Raw genomic sequence first — 20,728 nt, 5'->3', positions numbered from 1 at the left:
CTTGACTATTGGACCAGCATTTTTCTGTCCCTGAAGCAGACAGATCATAGCTGATAGTGTGAGAAAGGAGCATGATGCTGGGTCAGAACAACCACCAGACTGGAGTTATCTCCCTTACGTCAAAGTGAAGAGCACAGTAATACTTGACATCGTGAGTTCCACCACCAGACTGGAGTCATCTCCCTTAATCAAAGTGAAGAGCACAGTTATACTTGACATTGTCACTAGACTGAAGTTATCTCCCTTATCTCAAAGTTGATGAGCACAGCAATACTTGACATTGTGAGTTCCACCACCAGACTGGAGTTATCTCCCTTATCTCAAAGTTGATGAGCACAGTAATGACATTGGGAGTTCAACCACGAGATTGGGGTTATCTCCTTTATCTCAAAGTTGATGAGCACAGCAATACTTGACATTGTGAGTTCCACCACCTGACTGGGGTTATCTCCCTTATTTCAAAGTTGATGAGCACAGCAATACTTGACATTGTGAGTTCCACCACCAGACTGGGGTTATCTCCCTTATCTCAAAGTGATGAACAACAATATTTGACATTGGGAGTTCCACCATGAGCACATGATCAGGTCAGCTCATCAGAGTGTGCAAGTTAAATACCTTAATACTATTTGAGGTATATATCATGGCTTGGAAATAATTAAGCCTGGTCCAGGCACCCAGTGGTTGATAGTATGAACAACGGCCCATACTGTTGGGGCACGATGACACAGTCAGCCAGGTCATACATTGTAATAACCAAATCTATATTTTAGTTGCCTCTTATGTCAAACATAACATGCTGGGAACCTATCCTGCCCCACAATCCCTAAGGGAACATACTGTAGAAGGTATTTGGTAGGAATGAGACAAAGGTCCCTTTTCACCCACAGAATCTGTATAATTTAAGCAATGAGCAAGACTTTAACAACTTTGTTATTGGATGTGTTCATATAAATGAGAACTACACTTCACTAATATCAGCACTTGTATTTCACTTGTAACAGAACTCAATGTATCGACAAGGCTAACATGTGTTTTCAGTAAGTACTTGATGAAAGCTACCTGATCACGCCAGAAAGGAAGGGGCTAGAGATATCAGACATTTATACATGTCTGATCAGGTTCATACACATATTTCAAAGTTTTCCATATCTTTTAAAATTGACATTTCTAGTAAGTCAAACAGGGCCCTCATCAAACCTTGTCCTCTTGTGAAGCAGATCAGATTGATAGTATACTGTCGGATAACTAAAACACCCAGTAACATGTGTCATATTTGGAATTACACTTTCTCAGTAAAAAACAAACATTAATACTTTTTGGATGGAGTCCCATTCGTGATTCGAACCCACACTCTCAGAGTACGGCACAGAATCGCCAGCACACAAAGTCAGCGATCTAACCCACTCAGCCACCAAGGTTTCCACAAAAATGGAAGTCTGACAACTGATCTAGACTACCATATGTTTCATTTGACAACTTTCTAAAAGGCCTTGTCTATTCCTAGAGCAGCAAGACATTCAGGCTTCTGCTAGTTCCGGTCCACAGTAACAGGCCAGCCATCATCCAACATGTCTGCTCATACCACGGACCTATTTAAGCTTATACAAGTCTGTGCTCATACTGATGAAGAACTTACCTTTAACAATGAATATACTTGCAAACCTAATGCCTGAAAAAAGAAATTTTGAAAATTAATTCATTTGTATAAATTCAGTGATTGGACATCCACTGATGTCCACATTTCAAGGATCATCTTTTAGTCCCAAGACAACCCATTTATCTTCAAAATGTGTAATAATTTACTAATTTGTTTCCTATATTTGCCCTTATCAAGCAAGACTCTGTCAATTCTTGATTTATAGATATTTTGGTGAAAAAAATTATGATTGGTAGAAAAGGTGAAAATTAAAAGTAATTCCATCTTTTGTTTCTTTTACTTGAAAAAGTATCTGAATATGTTGCAATGTTAAGCCAGACTTGTAGGTCTCACAGACTGATATATTGGATGGATCCATGATCTAGATGTGAATAAAAGATCGGATCTGCATTCCAAAATACGCATACCACCTTAAGGGCACAATCTGGCATGTTAAACACTTACCAAATACAGGACATATGTGAGGTACACCAGGATCACTAGTGCCACCACAACATAGATGTACCAGCGCTGGTTGGTGCCCTGGAAATAGGAAACGTATACATCAATATAACTAAAATCAGATGCTTTACTCTGATATGATTCCTCTCAACGTGAAGATCTGTCAACATTTCCATATGAGGTTGTGTCAGGTGAACCCTAATAGACCTTTGACTGCCCAAACAAAATGAAGCATGCATTGGTTCTTGAGCCAATCAAATGTCATCTTTGTAAAAGGATAGTAGGACCTGTAGGGTGCATGGCATGGCACTCTGAGGAGACAGGGTGTATAAAAAAATCACAATAGAGTGTCATGACCTTCTTCATCTACATTCAGAACTAGTTGCTTTAGTTTGTTTTAGTCTGAAAGACTAGCTCACTCGTATGAGCACTCTCCTACCCAGAGTTCCATGCGGCCGGCAGCCAGCTAGCATAGTACCTCTGCCACAGGCCAGCGCCATGTGACGATTCGTCACATCTTTCACAGTCCATTCAAGATACTGCATATGCTTTTCATCCGTTTCATGTTTGACAAGTCTACACATTTTCATAAACAAATGTCAAAGAATGGTTAACTTTCATTGAGAAAGTATGCAAATACGTAAAAATCTACTTGTTTTTGCGTAGTTATCCTATGTTTACATTGGTTGTACGGCTCCACGTGCTGTCATCGAAGCCCAACGGAGAGCTTGTGACACGGTCACTTTAATGCATAAATATATATTGTCATGCAACTCACTGTCGCAGTTGTAGTAGCATATCTATATTAGTTATGCAACACAATATGTAAAGCGCCCCCAAATACTTGCATTAGTCCGTTCTATACTGATTTCTGAAAAAGCGCGTTTGTTTACAAACAAGAGAAAAGTCCGGTCACGTGATATGCAAATTAGCCTGTGGCAGTGGTGTTATGCTGAGTCACCACTGCGACGGAGTGTGTCGTATGAGGACTTTGAATCTTCGACACTGATAGGCTGATGAGAACATTCCCCTGAAACGACCTTCTACGGATGTGTCCTCACATCTTCACTAAGAGAAGTCAGATATGCTTGTCTGAATGTTTTGCTCATTGTCAGAGAATTTAGAAGCTTTATGCTGATTGGCTGATCAGAAAGTTCACCTATTGTATCAGAGTAAAGGATGTCATTTTAATAAATTTGAAAGGCATTTAGAAGTGATACACATAAGGAAGAGAATTTATGGATGTCAACTTCTTTATTATAATAAAGAAGTTGACATCCATAAATTCTCTTCTTGAATTTTAAATAAGTAAGCAAAATCAGGGATTTAGTGTTACGAATAAAAATATTGTTATTGGATGTTTACCTGCTCTTAAAGTAACAACTGAAGCTAATATAATTAATTGATAAAACATTTACATTCCAAGATACCTTTAAATCAAAATTGTATATATACTTGACAAGATCATAACAATAGAGTGGAGTTCATATGACATGAGGTCACAGGGATATGTTTCAATATGTCCAAGTTATCACTTTTTAAGCTAATGTTTCAAATGAACATAATTGATTTTCTTGTAATATTACATGAATGTATTTGACAAGTTCGCAATACAGTGAATTGCTATCACTTTCTACTTACCACAAACAAGTAGATAAGGTACAGGTTAATGCCCATCACTAGTAATGCTAGTATCCACACAACCATTTGCAGCACTCTTTAACAAACAAGATTTTTATAATTGTGAAAACATGATAATGCACATAAAAATGTATCTAAATGTCTTCCATATATTCAGTTTTGTAACTTTCTCACAGTTTTCACATTTCATATACAGTCTAAATCAACCATGAGAAATAATTTTAGCAAATTTATTCATAGAAATAACATTAGTTGTATGCCCACTATTCACGAGTGTATCAGTATCATTTCAATTACCTCCCATTCTTGAAGCTTTCCATAATCCTTGAGCTGCTGGTGAAGTGCAGTATGGGTAATAATGCAAATGGCAGCTGCACACTCTGTAGGACATTGAGCCAGTTGTTGAGTTGGTCCAGCTGGGTTGTCGCCAGCAAGGCGACGATGATGGTGGGCACCATTGCTATTGACCGAGTTACCAACACCCGCTTCCATTTTTGCCAACGAATTCCCAGAAATCCCTACCCGAAACAAAACCAAATTATATGCAGAATATACACATACAAATCTTAGTGATGAAATGATGCATCACAAATTTAAACCTGATGATGCAACACACAATGTATTGATTCATGATTTAATTCTAAATGATTTAAAAAAGAGAGTAATATTTACAAAGTTTTGCAATAACCTGTCGTGATAACTACTTGGGATAGTGTTCCCTATGTCCCCACCTATTACATACATGTGTATATCCCTTGTCATACCAACTTCAGAATGACATGATCTGATTGGTTTACATGACCTTGATAAAATACAAATATCCCGCCTTGGAGGGAAATAAGTTTCTCAGCGGAAGAATATATACCTTATACCCTGTCATGAGCTAGACAGGCTTCACATGGATTTCTGAGAGGCAGAATAAATGCCTTATTCCCCACCACGAGCTAGACAGGCTTCACGTGGATTTTTGAGAGGCAGAATAAATCCCTTATTCCCCACCACAAGCTAGACAGGCTTCACATGGATTTCTGAGAGGCAGAATAAATCCCTTATACCCATCCATGAGCTAGACAGGCTTCACATGGATTTCTGAGAGGCAGAATAAATCCCCAATACCCCGCCATGAGCTAGACTGGCTTCACGTGGATTTCTGAGAGGCAAAATTAATCCCTTACACCCCACCACGAGCTAGACAAGCTGCACATGGATTTCTGAGAGGCAGAATAAATCCCTTATACCCCGCCATGAGCTAGACAGGCTGCAAGTGGATTTCTGAGAGGCAAAATTAATCCCTTATACCCCGCACTGAGCTAGACAGACTGCACGTGGATTATGAGAGGCAGAATAAATCCCCAATACCCAGCCAAGAGCTAGACAAGCTGCACATGGATTTCTGAGAGGCTAAAATTAATCCCTTATACCCCGCCATGAGCTAGACAGGCTGCAGGTGGATTTCTGAGAGGCAGAATAAATCCCCAATACCCCGCCATGAGCTAGACAGGCTGCACGTGGATTTCTGAGAGGCAGAATAAATCCCTTATTCCCCACCACAAGCTAGACAGGCTGCACATGGATTTCTGAGAGGCAGAATAAATCCCTTATACCCAGCCATGAGCTAGACAGGCTTCACATGGATTTCTGAGAGGCAGAATAAATCCCCAATACCCCGCCATGAGCTAGACAGGCTTCACGTGGATTTCTGAGAGGCAAAATTAATCCCTTACACCCTGCCACGAGCTAGACAAGCTGCACATGGATTTCTGAGAGGCAGAATAAATCCCTTATACCCCTCCATGAGCTAGACAGGCTTCACTTTGTTTTCTGAGAGGCAGAATAAATCCCCAATACCCCGCAATGAGCTAGACAGGCCGCACGTGGATTTCTGAGAGGCAGAATAAATCCCTTATTCCCCACCACAAGCTAGACAGGCTGCACATGGATTTCTGAGAGGCAGAATAAATCCCCAATACCCCGCCATGAGCTAGACAGGCTTCACGTGGATTTCTGAGAGGCAAAATTAATCCCTTACACCCCGCCACGAGCTAGACAAGCTGCACATGGATTTCTACGAGGCAGAATAAATCCCTTATACCCCGCCATGAGCTAGACAGGCTGCACGTGGATTTCTGAGAGGCAAAATTAATCCCTTATACCCTGCACTGAGCTAGACAGACTGCACGTGGATTATGAGAGGCAGAATAAATCCCCAATACCCAGCCATGAGCTAGACAGGCTTCACATGGATTTCTGAGAGGCTAAAATTAATCCCTTATACCCCGCCATGAGCTAGACAGGCTGCACGTGGATTTCTGAGAGGCAGAATAAATCCCCAATACCCCGCCATGAGCTAGACAGGCTGCACGTGGATTTCTGAGAGGCAAAATTAATCCCTTATTCCCCGCCATGAGCTAGACAAACTGCACATGGATTTCTGAGAGGCAGAATAAATCCTGAATACCCCGCCATGAGCTAGACAGGCTGCACGTGGATTTCTGAGAGGCAGAATAAATCCCTTATACCCCGCCACGAGCTAGACAGGCTTCACATGGATTTCTGAGAGGCAGAATAAAAAGTCAAAAGTCACGTGACATAGCACAAGCTAACCTCCGCTCAATCGAACAGCTGTTTTCTATCAATTTTGAATGTGTTTGAATTATTTTACAATTTCATATTAGAACATGTCGGTAAGATAAATTCGTTGTGGTAAGAGCCTCTGGCTCATTGTGTAAAACCTAACGCGTGACACATAAAACCCAATATACCCCTCGTGATCCTGATACAACTTATAATGTATAAGACCATTTCTTACCTCCATCACAAACTGACCAGCATATGTTCCCTGAAATAGTAAGGAAAACATTATCAATGATCAACAGGTGAGTGTTATGATACATTGTTTACAAATACTGTGATTCTTAATCTTAACATTTTTACCCCTTTTCTCAAACAAAATTCCAATGTTTCGAGATTTTCTGTTAAATGCAGCTGACCATGCATGAGTCCCATAGCACATGGCATGTAGTTATATTGCCTGAGTGCCAAGTTCCTGCTCATTCTCTTCTGACTGACAGCACCAAAATAATATTTCGTTGTTTCAGTGACATAATTCTCAGATTTAAAGAATATAAATTATCTTACTGCATCAATTTATGGTATGCTGAAACAATTCATCTTAGAGAAAAAACTATTGGCCCTAGCTGTTTTCAATTTAGTGGTTTCAAATGTAAATCAATCATTTGAAAATAAGCTGACTGCACAGTAGGTTTCTGGAGGAAGTGCTATGATGTAGATAGTTTCTTTCATGATGATGCAGTGACCAGCACCATCATAATGCACCAGTTTATGCCCTGGGCCCACTTGCACAAAGTGATCTTAGCGCTAAGATGATCTTAACTCCAATACTTTAACATAGGCTTACAATAGTCTTAGTGCTAAGATCGTTTTGAGCAAGTGGGCCCTGGTAGAGTCTTTGATCTTAACCTTATGATATTTCACTGTAAAATGTTCAGGGTATTCCTATCCTGATAACAAAGGCAATGACTCACAGTCATGGTTGAACTCTGACCTGCTGCCAACACCCCGATACCCCAGATAATCTTCATACCAAGACCATAGTTGGCAGCAATCCAGTCACCCTGGAAACAACAGGTGCTTGGTCTCAATACATTGTCTTAGTCTTGATACATTGGAACATCAAACAGCTGGAATGTTGCCGAGTCCGTGTTAAACAACAAACAAAGAAATAAAACATTGTAAAGTCTGTTATATTAGCTACTGTAAAACGTGAAATTAACGCGAGTGTGAATTAAATGCGAAAAATGCGAGTGGTCTTTACTCACATTATTAAACATCGCATTTATATCAACAATAAAATATTTTGGATAGCAGAAATACCAACTTAGACATACGCTGAAAACAAACAACTATGTATTCCACATCAATGTTTATTGAGCAGCACTTGTAACTAGTATATAAACAATGTCATTCAAACACTAATTACATCCCGTGAACTGCTGGGGTCAAAACAAGCGTTCTACTCACTCATGTCATCACTGATCACACCTGCAAGTCCAGACAGACGCCACCCAACACGGTATCTTTGCTCTTTGCGACTGCATCAAAGGCCGACACGAGCCAGCGTGCACGTATTGTTTTAGCTGAAGTACTCTACTCAGTGCTAATAAGCGGTGCTATTTGGTGTGTGATTAGATTAATGTAAGGTTGGATGAAGGTGAGGATTGTCCTGTAAACCTGACAGAGGACATTTTGTTAAGATATAAATCCGGTCGCATTCTTTTGGAGACGCATTAATTTCACGTTTTACAGAATATAGTTCGACCAAGTGAGGTTAACCAATTGGGGCACTGTATACTGTAGCTCTCCTGGATAGTCAACAGTTGTCAACAAAGACAGATACATAAAAACAATTGCTGTCAGCATTGACAATCAAAACATTTCTGCATACAAATCAACACTAAAATCTAATGATTCGAACCAGAAGCATACATGCCAAATTTGCCTCAGCTAAATATGCTTTTAGAGACAATTTTAGTGCATGTGAAAACAAGGTCAAAATGTCAAATAATACAATAAATGGAACATATCAGTTGAAGTTAAACAAATACCAAATTTTATTACATTCTGAACAAGAGTCATCAGGAGATGACATATCTAGTGCAAAAAATCCCAAATCATCAAAAGGCACCAGTTCACCACTAGACTGATCTGCACAGCAAGTTTCATTCTTTCAATGTACTCAAACAATATAACCACTTCATGCATAATAGCTTATACATGTTCTATGTATATATGTTACTGCTAAAATGTCAAACATACTGCACTTTTAGCATTCATTTTTTCTGACTAAATCAATTGACACAAACTATTTCAGGCCAAATAAAATACAAAAATGCATTGTGCAACATTTAATATAATTTTTGTTTCAGCCAACACTAGCTAATAGTAAAAAGATATAAACCATCAAATAAAACAACTGGGTCCCAACTATGGGTGGCCATTCGGTCAAGAAATACAAAGTTGCAATAAAGGACAAATGTACGCAATAATAGTCAAATGTTACGAAAAAAGAATGAATGTTTCAAATAAAGGTCATTATTAACATTCGAATAATGAATTCAAAATACAAAACAATACCAATGTATGGGCGGCCATTCGGTTAAAAAATACAAAGTTAAAAAAAAGGGACAAAAGTACACAATAAAGGTCAAATATTACGAATAAAGAACTAAATGTTACTAATAATGGTCAAAATACAAAACAATGAGACGCCGGTTAAAACATAAAAGTTGATATAAAGGTCAAAAGTACACAATATTAATAGTCAAATGTTACGAAAAGATGTCATAAGAAAAGAAAGAACAATGTGTACAAAAGAACGTCAGTGAGCACGAAAGGATGTTGACAATAAAGAATGCCAAATGGCGCTGCAATTTGGCGCCATCTGGTGTTCTTTATTGTCAACGTCCTTTCGTGCTCACTGACGTTCTTTATTGTCAACGTCCTTTCGTGCTCACTGATGTTCTTTCGAACACATTGTTTTTTCTTTCCTATGACGTCTTTTCGTAACATTTGACTAATGATATTAATATTTACGACCTGTACTAAAAGAACGTCAGTGTACAAAAAGGACACTATACTGCAAAAGGACACAGTGACGATAAAGAATGCCAAATGGTGCAGCAATTTGTAAAACATTCCGAGTTAAATGGGCTGGTTCCGCCATGGCCGCCATGTATATGATAATGCATGCTGAAGTGCTCAGTGTATTACATCGTTACTCGAGAAGTACCTACAGCTTGGCGTAGACTTGCGTTGGCTGCATACTTGGGGTCAGAGAAGGCCGCAGCGAACACGGCCACCACAAATAGGTTGATGAGGAAAGACAAAAACAGAGCAATGGCTGAAAGAAAAACAATATCCCTTCAATTTGGATATTCATGATAATTATCCTGAGACAACATTGCAATTTCCTTCTTCACTTCCATCATATGACACGGAACCTCTTCAACATCTGGGGTGCTGGTAGCCCTTGGTTACAAATTAGAGTTATCTGTCCTTGATCTCTCACATTCCTTCTCAATGCACAAGATACACATGTGCTTGCATTTTGGGAAATATATCCTTTAGCATCGCCTTAATTGGCGATCTTCGCAAGGCAAGGGAGTTAATGGACTATAAAAGTCCAAAGTTTCCACCCTTGCTGTACTAGGCTGCAATTATGGAGTGATATTTTGGCTGGACCAACGAGCCTATGCATAGTCCAATCAAAATCGAGTAACGAAATCAACCTCCAGTTTGTAAACTGCCGTGCAGATTTCGGAAGACTGCAGGATTTGCAAAGCATGTATACTGTCAACCGATATTTTCCAAACCCTTTCACATTTTTAATCAAGAGGTATATCAGTGATATCAGAGGTGGAATCTGATTGGTCAATAGGAGGGACATAGAAGGAACATAACTCGTAATAGCCACTGGTGGCACAACAATCAAACCCAGAAATTCTGGCCAAGTTCGGCAAGGGTGGAAACTGACTTTTATAGTCAGTTAACTCCCTTGCCTCTGGAAGATGTAATTGGTAAACTTGCATTAGAATAATGTTTGTTGCATCTTTAGGGCCGTATGCTGGATTAACCGAAGTACAGGGCAGCGGGCCATCATCATTACCAGGAACTCTTCAGTTGAAAAGAGGAAAACTATTAAAAAAATTAAACATTCTATAAACCAACCTGATTCAATAGCATAATACATGTTGGCCTCTTTCACGTTGTTTTTGTTGCTCCGATCTATACTTCTGGACTGGAATGAAATGTGGAGAACAGGATTGTATAAATGTTGTATTTAGCTATTGAAAAAACATCAAACTAAACATATTAAGGATATTGAATGTTTCCATAATATGCAGTCTTTTCAAGAGTGAGTGAGTGATTTACCAGTACTAGAGCGCTGTGCAGGTAGATATTGTGTGGCATGATGATGGCGCCAACACCCTCAATACAAGTATACACCTATAACATGCCACTGACCAGTACTAGAGCGCTGTGCAGGTAGATATTGTGTGGCATGATGACGGCGCCAACACCCTCAATACAAGGAGACACCTATAACATGCCACTGACCAGTACTAGAGAGCTGTGCAGGTAGATGTTGAGTGGCATGATGACGGCGCCAACAATTCCCACCCTCAATAAAAGTAGACACCTATAACATGCCACTGACCAGTACTAGAGAGCTGTGTAGGTAGATGTTGTGTGGCATGATGACGGCGCCAACAATGCCCACCCTCAATACAAGTAGACACCTATAACACGTCACTGACCAGTACTAGAACGCTGTGCAGGTAGATGATGTGTGGCATGATGACGGCGCCGACACCCTCAATACAAGGAGCAGTGTTCGAAATACCTGCCTGCCCGACCGTCCGAGACGGGTTGATTTCAACTCGGGCTGCCAGATTTTCAAATCCCCCTGCCCGACGGTCGGGTTATATTTCATATGTGACAATATTCTAAATAATTCCCGATGATAATCATTAATTCACATGTAAAGATGAATGATAAAATGTAACCAAAAAGAAATCCCGCTAGCTTATCCTGAGAAACATATGATTATAGTGGGCAGGCAGGTTTTGGTCAGGGCTGGCAAGTATTTCAGCTAGCCAGTCCTGTGGTCTGGCTAAAATGTTTGGGAGTTTCATACCCTGCAAGGAGACACCTATAACATGCCACTGACCAGTACTAGAGCGCTGTGCAGGTAGATGTTGTGTGGCATGATGAAGGCGCCAACAATTCCCACCCTCAATATAAGTAGACATCTATAACATGCCACTGACCAGTACTAGAGCGCTATGCAGGTAGATGTTGTGTGGCATGATGACGGCGCCGACACCCTCAATACAAGTAGACACCTATAACATGCCACTGACCAGTACTAGAGCGCTGTGCAGGTAGATGTTGTGTGGCATGATGACGGCGCCGACGATTCCCACCAGCTGTTGGATGGCGTCCTTGTCACAGTCCTGGCACCATGGAAACCAGAGACCCTGTAGGATCTCCAGCTGGTCCGGCTTGATCTTGATGTACTGCAAGACAGGAGGTACAGTCAGTGAATGTTGCATGCCTCAGCAATAATACAATATCAAGGCTATGATACCTCCTTAGTGAAGACTTGACAACACCTCCAAAGGCCTGTCAGTGAAGAGGCTTCTAAATTTTTGGTACAAGCGAGTGAAGCATATCTGATTTCTGTACCTCGAAAATGAACCAATCAATGAATTTGGACAGTAAATGCAGGACATTATTTTGTTGTTTCAGAGTGCCATGTCCTCTCCACCCAAAAGGGTTCATAGAAAGAATATTTGTGTTCTGGGTGGATTTTCTTTTGTACTAATCAAAATTTCCAAATCGAGATGGTATACAAATGAAGTTTTAGAAAACTGATATCTGGCACGTGATCATTAAAATTGGGTGGTCAGAGTTTGCTCCAGGTTCCCCTGATGCGACCTCCTATGGAGATGTTGTCAGCTCTTTATATTGATTTTGTTTTTGTTTGTTTGTTGTTTAACGCCGCCCTCAGCAGTATTCCAGTTCTATGATGGTGGTCTGTTACTAATCGAGTCTGGACCCAATAATCCAGTGATTAACATCATGGTATACGATGACATCCATCAACCAAGTCAGTGACCCTGACCACCAATTCCTGTTAGTCACCTCTTACGACAAGCATAGTCGCCTCTTACGACAAGCATAGTTGCTTCTTACGACAAGCATAATCGCCTCTTACGACAAGCATAGTCGCCTCTTACGACAAGCATAGTCGCTTCTTACGACAAGTGCATAGTCGCCTCTTACGGGTCTTCATCGATCACAAATGCTCATACCATGCATCAGGTCATAATGGTTATAACAGTAGATACTAATGCGCAACTGTGACATTACTCTTTTTTTTCCAGCAACTACTTACCATATACAGGAAAGAGGCAGCCATTGTTGTGATGAAAGCTCCAAACAGGGCCTCCAGTTTGCGGAGCCCGGCATTTTCCAGGAAGAGGAAGGTGAAGGTGTCGACACCGGTGATCAACACACCTGCCCAGATCGGGATTCTGTACACACAGACTGGCATCAGACAACAGAATCTCCCTTAAGAGGAACATGCTCTGATATGATGTAATGATGCACATTTGTTGTACTTAACACTAGAGGTTCATCTTTTGAAGATTTGGGAGACATAGGTTGAGGTGTTTCTGAATTTGTATTGGGTCAGTGGGCAGACAACAGATGGAAGGATGGACAGACAACAGACAACAGATGGAAGGATGGACAGACAACAGATGGTAGGATGGACAGACAACAGACAGACAACAGATGGAAGGATTGACAGACAACAGACAACAGATGGAAGGATGGACAGACAACAGACAACAGATGGAAGGATGGACAGACAACAGATGGTAGGATGGACAGACAACAGACAGACAACAGATGGAAGGATTGACAGACAACAGACAACAGATGGAAGGATGGACAGACAACAGACAGTCAACAGATGGAAGGATTGACAGGCAACAGACAACAGATGGAAGGATTGACAGACAACAGACAACAGATGGAAGGATGGACAGACAACAGATGGAAGGATGGGCAGACAACAGATGGAAGGATGGACAGACAACAGATGGAAGGATGGGCAGACAACAGATGGAAGGATGGACAGACAACAGATGGAAGGATGGACAGACAACAGACAGACAACAGATGGAAGGATGGACAGACAACAGACAACAGATGGAAGGATGGGCAGACAACAGATGGAAGGATGGGCAGACAACAGATGGAAGGATGGACAGACAACAGACAGACAACAGATGGAAGGATGGACAGACAACAGATGGAAGGATGGACAGACAACAGACAGACAACAGATGGAAGGATGGACAGACAACAGACAGTCAACAGATGGAAGGATTGACAGGCAACAGACAACAGATGGAAGGATTGACAGACAACAGACAACAGATGGAAGGATGGACAGACAACAGATGGAAGGATGGGCAGACAACAGATGGAAGGATGGACAGACAACAGATGGAAGGATGGACAGACAACAGATGGAAGGATGGACAGACAACAGACAGACAACAGATGGAAGGATGGACAGACAACAGACAACAGATGGAAGGATGGGCAGACAACAGATGGAAGGATGGGCAGACAACAGATGGAAGGATGGACAGACAACAGATGGAAGGATGGACAGACAACAGACAGACAACAGATGGAAGGATGGACAGACAACAGACAGTCAACAGATGGAAGGATTGACAGGCAACAGACAACAGATGGAAGGATTGACAGACAACAGACAACAGATGGAAGGATGGACAGACAACAGATGGAAGGATGGGCAGACAACAGATGGAAGGATGGACAGACAACAGATGGAAGGATGGGCAGACAACAGATGGAAGGATGGACAGACAACAGATGGAAGGATGGACAGACAACAGACAGACAACAGATGGAAGGATGGACAGACAACAGACAACAGATGGAAGGATGGACAGACAACAGATGGAAGGATGGGCAGACTGACTAATGGAAGAACTAAAGGATGGATGTATGGTAATACATATCAGCGATACATTTACTCCATGTAGTTCAATAATCAGATCTTTTTTTAATGCCATTTTTAAGGATAATGAAACCTTTCTTTTACCATGAGAACCACATAGCACAATAATTTCTACAATCTGATATCCTGTACGAAGCAACAAATACTTGCTTGTGATTGGACAGGAGGTTGATGGCAATGGCTGATCCGATGACCTCCTGAATGTCACTTCCTATAATGGCCAACTCTGTCATCAGCCACAGCACTATACGTGGAGCTTTAGGGTATTCATGTCGACAAATCTCCGCCAAGTTCATACCTAGGAAATATGCAGAATATATATCACTAAAAATTCACGTATAGGTAAGGTGAGGTGAAATGGGGTTTAATGTCATGTCCAAGATTATTGCACTTACATGTATATAGTGTGCATTCACTTGACTGACTTGTACAAGTCCGGACTTATGCCAGTTTTGTAGTGCAAGCCCACGGAGATACTATGCCACAGTTTAACATGAACACAGTATACTGACCCTGAGCTGACCAGTCCTTGTTTTAGCCCCTTAATGCCAAGTCCAGGCAGGGTAACAACAAGTGCCACGTTTTAACGTCTTTTGGTATGACACGGCTGGGAATCGAACCCTTGACCATGGCGACCATATTGAAAATCAGATTAAAACCTCTTGAAAACATTGGGGTGTCATTATTGGTCGGGACAAGCATGTGAAGTGAACAGGCACCCAGTCTGATGCAGCTTGTTCTCATAACCTACAGGAGTTAAATGTGATGGGATGATAATGAAGACTGAGACTAGAGTAACACCGGGATGAGCAGTGTCTTGCCTGTCACACATCCCAGTCTGGCCGCCAGCAGCTGCAGCACCAACCCCATCACCGTTGACCACATCAACACCCACAACAGCTGCAACAACAAACATACTTTATATGTACTCTCTTACAGAAATACAGACACAGTGTAAGTGTGAGTGAGTGAGTGAGTGAGTGAGTGGAATCAGTGTGGTAGTGAGTGAACGAGTGAAGTGTGTGAGTGAGTGAATGGGGAATGAATGCCTGGTCAGAAATTTCACAATTTCACCAATGCATCCCAGCAGGTTGTAACCTGTCTGATACACCTGTGGTCAGCAGTGTGAGCACATCTTGTAAACAGTCTGATACACCTGTGGTCAACAGTGTGAGCACATCTTGTTAACTGTCTGATACACCCGTGGTCAACAGTGTGAGCACATCTTGTAAACTGTCTGATACACCTGTGGTCAACAGTGTGAGCACATCTTGTAAACTGTCTGATACACCTGTGGTCAACAGATTGAGCACATCTTGTAAACTGTCTGATACACCTGTGGTCAACAGTGTGAGCACATCTTGTAAACAGTCTGATACACCTGTGGTCAACAGTGTGAGCACATCTTGTAAACAGTCTGATACACCTGTGGTCAACAGTGTGAGCACATCTTGTAAACTGTCTGATACACCCGTGGCCAACAGTGTGAGCACATCTTGTTAACTGTCTGATACACCTGTGGTCAACAGTGTAAGCACATCTTGTTAACTGTCTGATACACCCGTGGTCAACAGTGTGAGCACATCTTGTAAACTGTCTGATACACCTGTGGTCAACAGTGTGAGCACATCTTGTAAACTGTCTGATACACCTGTGGCCAACAGTGTGAGCACATCTTGTAAACTGTCTGATACACCTGTGGTCAACAGATTGAGCACATCTTGTAAACTGTCTGATACACCTGTGGTCAACAGTGTGAGCACATCTTGTAAACAGTCTGATACACCTGTGGTCAACAGTGTGAGCACATCTTGTAAACAGTCTGATACACCTGTGGTCAACAGTGTGAGCACATCTTGTAAACTGTCTGATACACCCGTGGCCAACAGTGTGAGCACATCTTGTTAACTGTCTGATACACCTGTGGTCAACAGTGTAAGCACATCTTGTTAACTGTCTGATACACCCGTGGTCAACAGTGTGAGCACATCTTGTAAACTGTCTGATACACCTGTGGTCAACAGTGTGAGCACATCTTGTAAACTGTCTGATACACCTGTGGCCAACAGTGTGAGCACATCTTGTAAACTGTCTGATACACCTGTGGTCAACAGTGTGAGCACATCTTGTAAACTGTCAGATACACCTGTGGTCAACAGTGTGAGCACATCTTGTAAACTGTCTGATACACCCATGGCCAACAGTGTGAGCACATCTTGTAAACTGTCTGATACACCTGTGGTCAACAGTGTGAGCACATCTTGTAAACTGTCTGATACACCTGTGGTCAACAGTGTGAGCACATCTTGTAAACTGTCTGATACACCTGTGGTCAACAGTGTGAGCACATCTTGTAAACAGTCTGATACACCTGTGGTCAACAGTGTGAGCACATCTTGTAAACAGTCTGATACACCTGTGGTCAACAGTGTGAGCACATCTTGTAAACTGTCTGATACACCTGTGGTCAACAGTGTGATCACATCTTGTAAACTGTCTGATATACCTGTGGCCAACAGTGTGAGCACATCTTGTAAACTGTCTGATACACCTGTGGTCAACAGTGTGAGTGCATCTTGTAAACAGTCTGATACACCTGTGGTCAGCAGTGTGAGCACATCTTGTAAACAGTCTGATACACCTGTGGTCAACAGTGCGAGCACAGCTTGTAAACTGTCTGATACACCTGTGGTCAACAGTGTGAGCACATCTTGTAAACAGTCTGATACACCTGTGGTCAACAGTGTGAGCACATCTTGTAAACTGTCTGATACACCTGTGGCCAACAGATTGAGCACATCTTGTAAACTGTCTGATACACCTGTGGTCAACAGTGTGAGCACATCTTGTAACCTGTCTGATACACCTGTGGTCAACAGTGTGAGCACATCTTGTAACCTGTCTGATACACCTGTGGTCAAGAGTGTGAGCACATCTTCCTGACTATTTCCTACGCAGGAGCCTTCCCTTGACTTGCTGTCTGTCAGACAACAATCATGTTCATGGCACCTAGAGCGTGGATGATTTTTGTTTCTTCTCAGACAATTATTTAATTATTTCTATTTATTTCTTCATTAATCTGATCCTTAACCATATCCTTTAAAATGTCAGCCGACCTCAAGTCAATCCCTTTGCAACCTGATGGTTGTATGTTATGCTATATGCTTCCCAACATTTTCCTGCCTGTTCTGATCCATTCCTAATCATGTTTTCTCCTCAGATTCAATATGTTTTGATTGCCTGCAATCGCCTATAAACCGACCCATCGCCATTCAGTTTTTACAAAGGTCTCATCCATTCCTAATCATGTTTAACCTAAGATTTAATGTTTTGATTGCCTGCAATCGCCTATAAACCAACCCATCGCCATTCAGTTTTTACAAAGGTCTCATCCATTCCTAATCATGTTTAACCTAAGATTTAATGTTTTGATTGCCTGCAATCGCCTATAAACCAACCCATCGCCATTCAGTTTTTACAAAGGTCTCATCCATTCCTAATCATGTTTAACCTAAGATTTAATGTTTTGATTGCCTGCAATCGCCTATAAACCAACCCATCGCCATTCAGTTTTTACAAAGGTCTCATCCACTCCTAATCATGTTTAACCTCAGATTCAATATGTTTTGATTGCCTGCAATCGCCTATAAACCGACCCATCGCCATTCAGTTTTTACAAAGGTCTCATCCATTCCTAATCATGTTTAACCTAAGATTTAATGTTTTGATTGCCTGCAATCGCCTATAAACCAACCCATCGCCATTCAGTTTTTACAAAGGTCTCATCCATTCCTAATCATGTTTAACCTAAGATTTAATGTTTTGATTGCCTGCAATCGCCTATAAACCAACCCATCGCCATTCAGTTTTTACAAAGGTCTCATCCACTCCTAATCATGTTTAACCTCAGATTCAATATGTTTTGATTGCCTGCAATCGCCTATAAACCAACCCATCGCCATTCAGTATTACTAAAGGTCTCGTCCACTCCTAATCATGTTTAACCTCAGATTTAATGTTTTGTTTGCCTGCAATCGCCTATAAACCAACCCATCGCCATTCAGTATTTACAAAGGGAGATAACTCTCAAGTAAAGGGATAACTCTGGTCATGTTCCAAGCAAATGCATACCACAAATTAATTACATAAGTAAATTCCCCACTGTGTTCTTCATTACTTAGGGCTTTCACCACATATTTACAATAACTGTTATCCTGTTTCAGACCCATATCTTACTCAAACACTCCATCCATGCTTAGCTGTAACATTTTCTCACAATGTCAACATTATCAGAAACTGTTCAGTAAACACTGTGCAGTCATTTCCTCAATTCAAGTTATTTCCTTTAAGACATTACCTTGTACTTTGCAATGGCCCCTGACTGCAGGTCGGACTCGATGTTGCCAGGATCTAGATAAGCAATGCTCATTAAGAAGCCGGGCCCGGTGAACGCCCATAGCTTCTTGAAGCTGAAACTGGCCTGCAAAGTAGGAATAGGTCAATATTAATGTTGGGAATCGAATTGGAGCGATAAAATGATTCCTTTTATTCTAATGCATTTGGAACACATGTGACAAGAAAATAAACCTCAGATTTTGTATTTCATCTTACAAAATTATTTTAGACACTGGGACTGCAGTCCAGTCAGATCTTTGCTGTAGTGTAATTTCAACCTTAAACTTCAGCACATTGATGATACCCTCTGATTTTCCTTTGATGCATTCACCACCTCCGTGGTCTAGAGGTAGAGCATCTGCCCCGAGAGTGGAAGGTCCAGGGCTTGATCCCCAGCTGCATCATACCAAAGATTAATAAATGGTACTTGTTGTTACTCTGCCTGGCGCTTACATTTAGGGGCCTAAACAAGGACTGGTTGGCTCGGAGTCAGTATACTGTGTCTGACTGGGGTATTCATGTTAAACTCCGGCATGGTATCTCAGTGAGCTATCATTATAAATCGGCATCAGTCCGGACTAGTACAAGCGGCAACACACACTCAGATCTACTTATCTACATATCTTTATGTCCAAGAAACTGTAGTTGGTAATTTATTTAAAAAAAAATAAAATACCAATATAAATCAAATAAAGTTAAAAATAAAATAAGTATCTATATTGAATGCCAAGTCAATACGTTGCGTTACTTGCTATCCCCGTATGGCCTACTTGATAATTGTTCAGTATTGACAGATATTGATATGACAGATTGAATTAGGTGTAGAACCAACAACTTCTTGGGGTTCAAGATCTTTATTCTTCTTCACAAGGGGGCATGGGTGGCACAGTCGTCTAAAGCGCTGCGATTCGCTGTGCAGAGTTGCGTCCCTTGGGCATGCCAGAAACCTATGATTGTGGGTTCAATCCCGGTTCACCCCGATTATGTTTCTGGGTTTGTCAGCACCATACCCGTGCTTGTGGGTTTCATCGAAGTGGTAAAAGTGGCATTAAACCCAACTCACTCACTCTTCTTCACAATCTCATATTCTTATTCTTTCTTAAACATATTTTGCCGTACCAACAGATTGACGAAATAAATAACTGAAAAAATAAATAAACAAAATATTCAAAACTTTTCCAACTTTAAATTATGACAAAGCTGAAGATACTCACTTATGCTTTATAAACAAAAAATGAACTAAATTATACTTTTATTAGCTTAAAACAAACATTTAAAAGGTTACCATAGAGAAAAATGTGCCTGTCATAAACTGTATGTTAAAACTCAAAGTTTACAAAAGCCTTAATAATATGTATTCTGCATGTGACAACTCACCATTACTGTTTTCCCTTATCTTTAAACTTGAATTGTTGGCTGAACAAGTAAGCCTGCTGCCATGCCAGCTACATGCTCCTCTGTGCATGAAAAGCACAGGCCTTTTGCTTTACCAAACTATAACCCAAATTATCTCCTTTATCTTAATACAGTACAGTGTACTAAAAGAGACATCAGGTGAGGTGAGGTGAGGTGAGGTGAGGTGAGGTGAGGTGAGGTGAGGTGAGGTGAGCTGAGGTGAGGTGAAATGGGGTTTAACGTCCGTCCTAGATTATTGCACTTATATAGCGACGTGCCTGTACGTGTATGTGTTTGTGTTTGTGTGGCTGCTTGTACTAGTCCGGACTGATGCCGATTTTTTAGTGCTAGCTCACTGAGATACCATGCCGCAGTTTAACATGAATACCCCACTCAGACATAGTATACTGACTCCGAGCTGACCAGTCCTTGTCTTAGCCCCTTCATGGTAAGCGCCAGACAGGGTAACAACAAGTACCATCTTTTAACGTCTTTTGGTATGACGCGGCCGGGGATAGAACCCCGGACCTTCCGAAAAGAGACATCAA

General features: G+C 41.2%; 1 protein-coding gene across 3 annotated transcripts in view; it reads right to left on the bottom strand.

Moving 5' to 3' along the window:
• LOC124135877 (natural resistance-associated macrophage protein 2-like) overlaps nt 1-20,728 on the bottom strand; it is a 37,972-nt gene that overhangs the window by 7,307 nt on the left and 9,937 nt on the right. For all 3 annotated transcript variants that reach the window (XM_046501542.2, XM_046501541.2, XM_046501544.2), the window contains exons 3-15: nt 18,748-18,870; nt 15,212-15,290; nt 14,541-14,688; nt 12,723-12,861; nt 11,686-11,841; nt 10,490-10,559; nt 9,556-9,662; nt 7,288-7,377; nt 6,552-6,581; nt 4,040-4,260; nt 3,743-3,818; nt 2,105-2,182; nt 1,640-1,672 (exon numbers count right to left, since the gene is read on the bottom strand). In XM_046501542.2, the coding sequence (XP_046357498.2) occupies nt 1,640-1,672; nt 2,105-2,182; nt 3,743-3,818; nt 4,040-4,260; nt 6,552-6,581; nt 7,288-7,377; nt 9,556-9,662; nt 10,490-10,559; nt 11,686-11,841; nt 12,723-12,861; nt 14,541-14,688; nt 15,212-15,290; nt 18,748-18,870 (1,350 nt within the window). The remainder of the gene's footprint in view (nt 1-1,639; nt 1,673-2,104; nt 2,183-3,742; nt 3,819-4,039; nt 4,261-6,551; nt 6,582-7,287; nt 7,378-9,555; nt 9,663-10,489; nt 10,560-11,685; nt 11,842-12,722; nt 12,862-14,540; nt 14,689-15,211; nt 15,291-18,747; nt 18,871-20,728) is intronic.

Source organism: Haliotis rufescens, unplaced genomic scaffold (assembly GCF_023055435.1).
Source record: "Haliotis rufescens isolate VD_foot unplaced genomic scaffold, xgHalRufe1.0.p SCAF_4, whole genome shotgun sequence".
Taxonomy (NCBI): domain Eukaryota; kingdom Metazoa; phylum Mollusca; class Gastropoda; order Lepetellida; family Haliotidae; genus Haliotis; species Haliotis rufescens.
The sequence above is the reverse complement of the archived record's forward strand: the minus strand, read 5'-3'. Positions and strand labels throughout refer to the sequence as shown.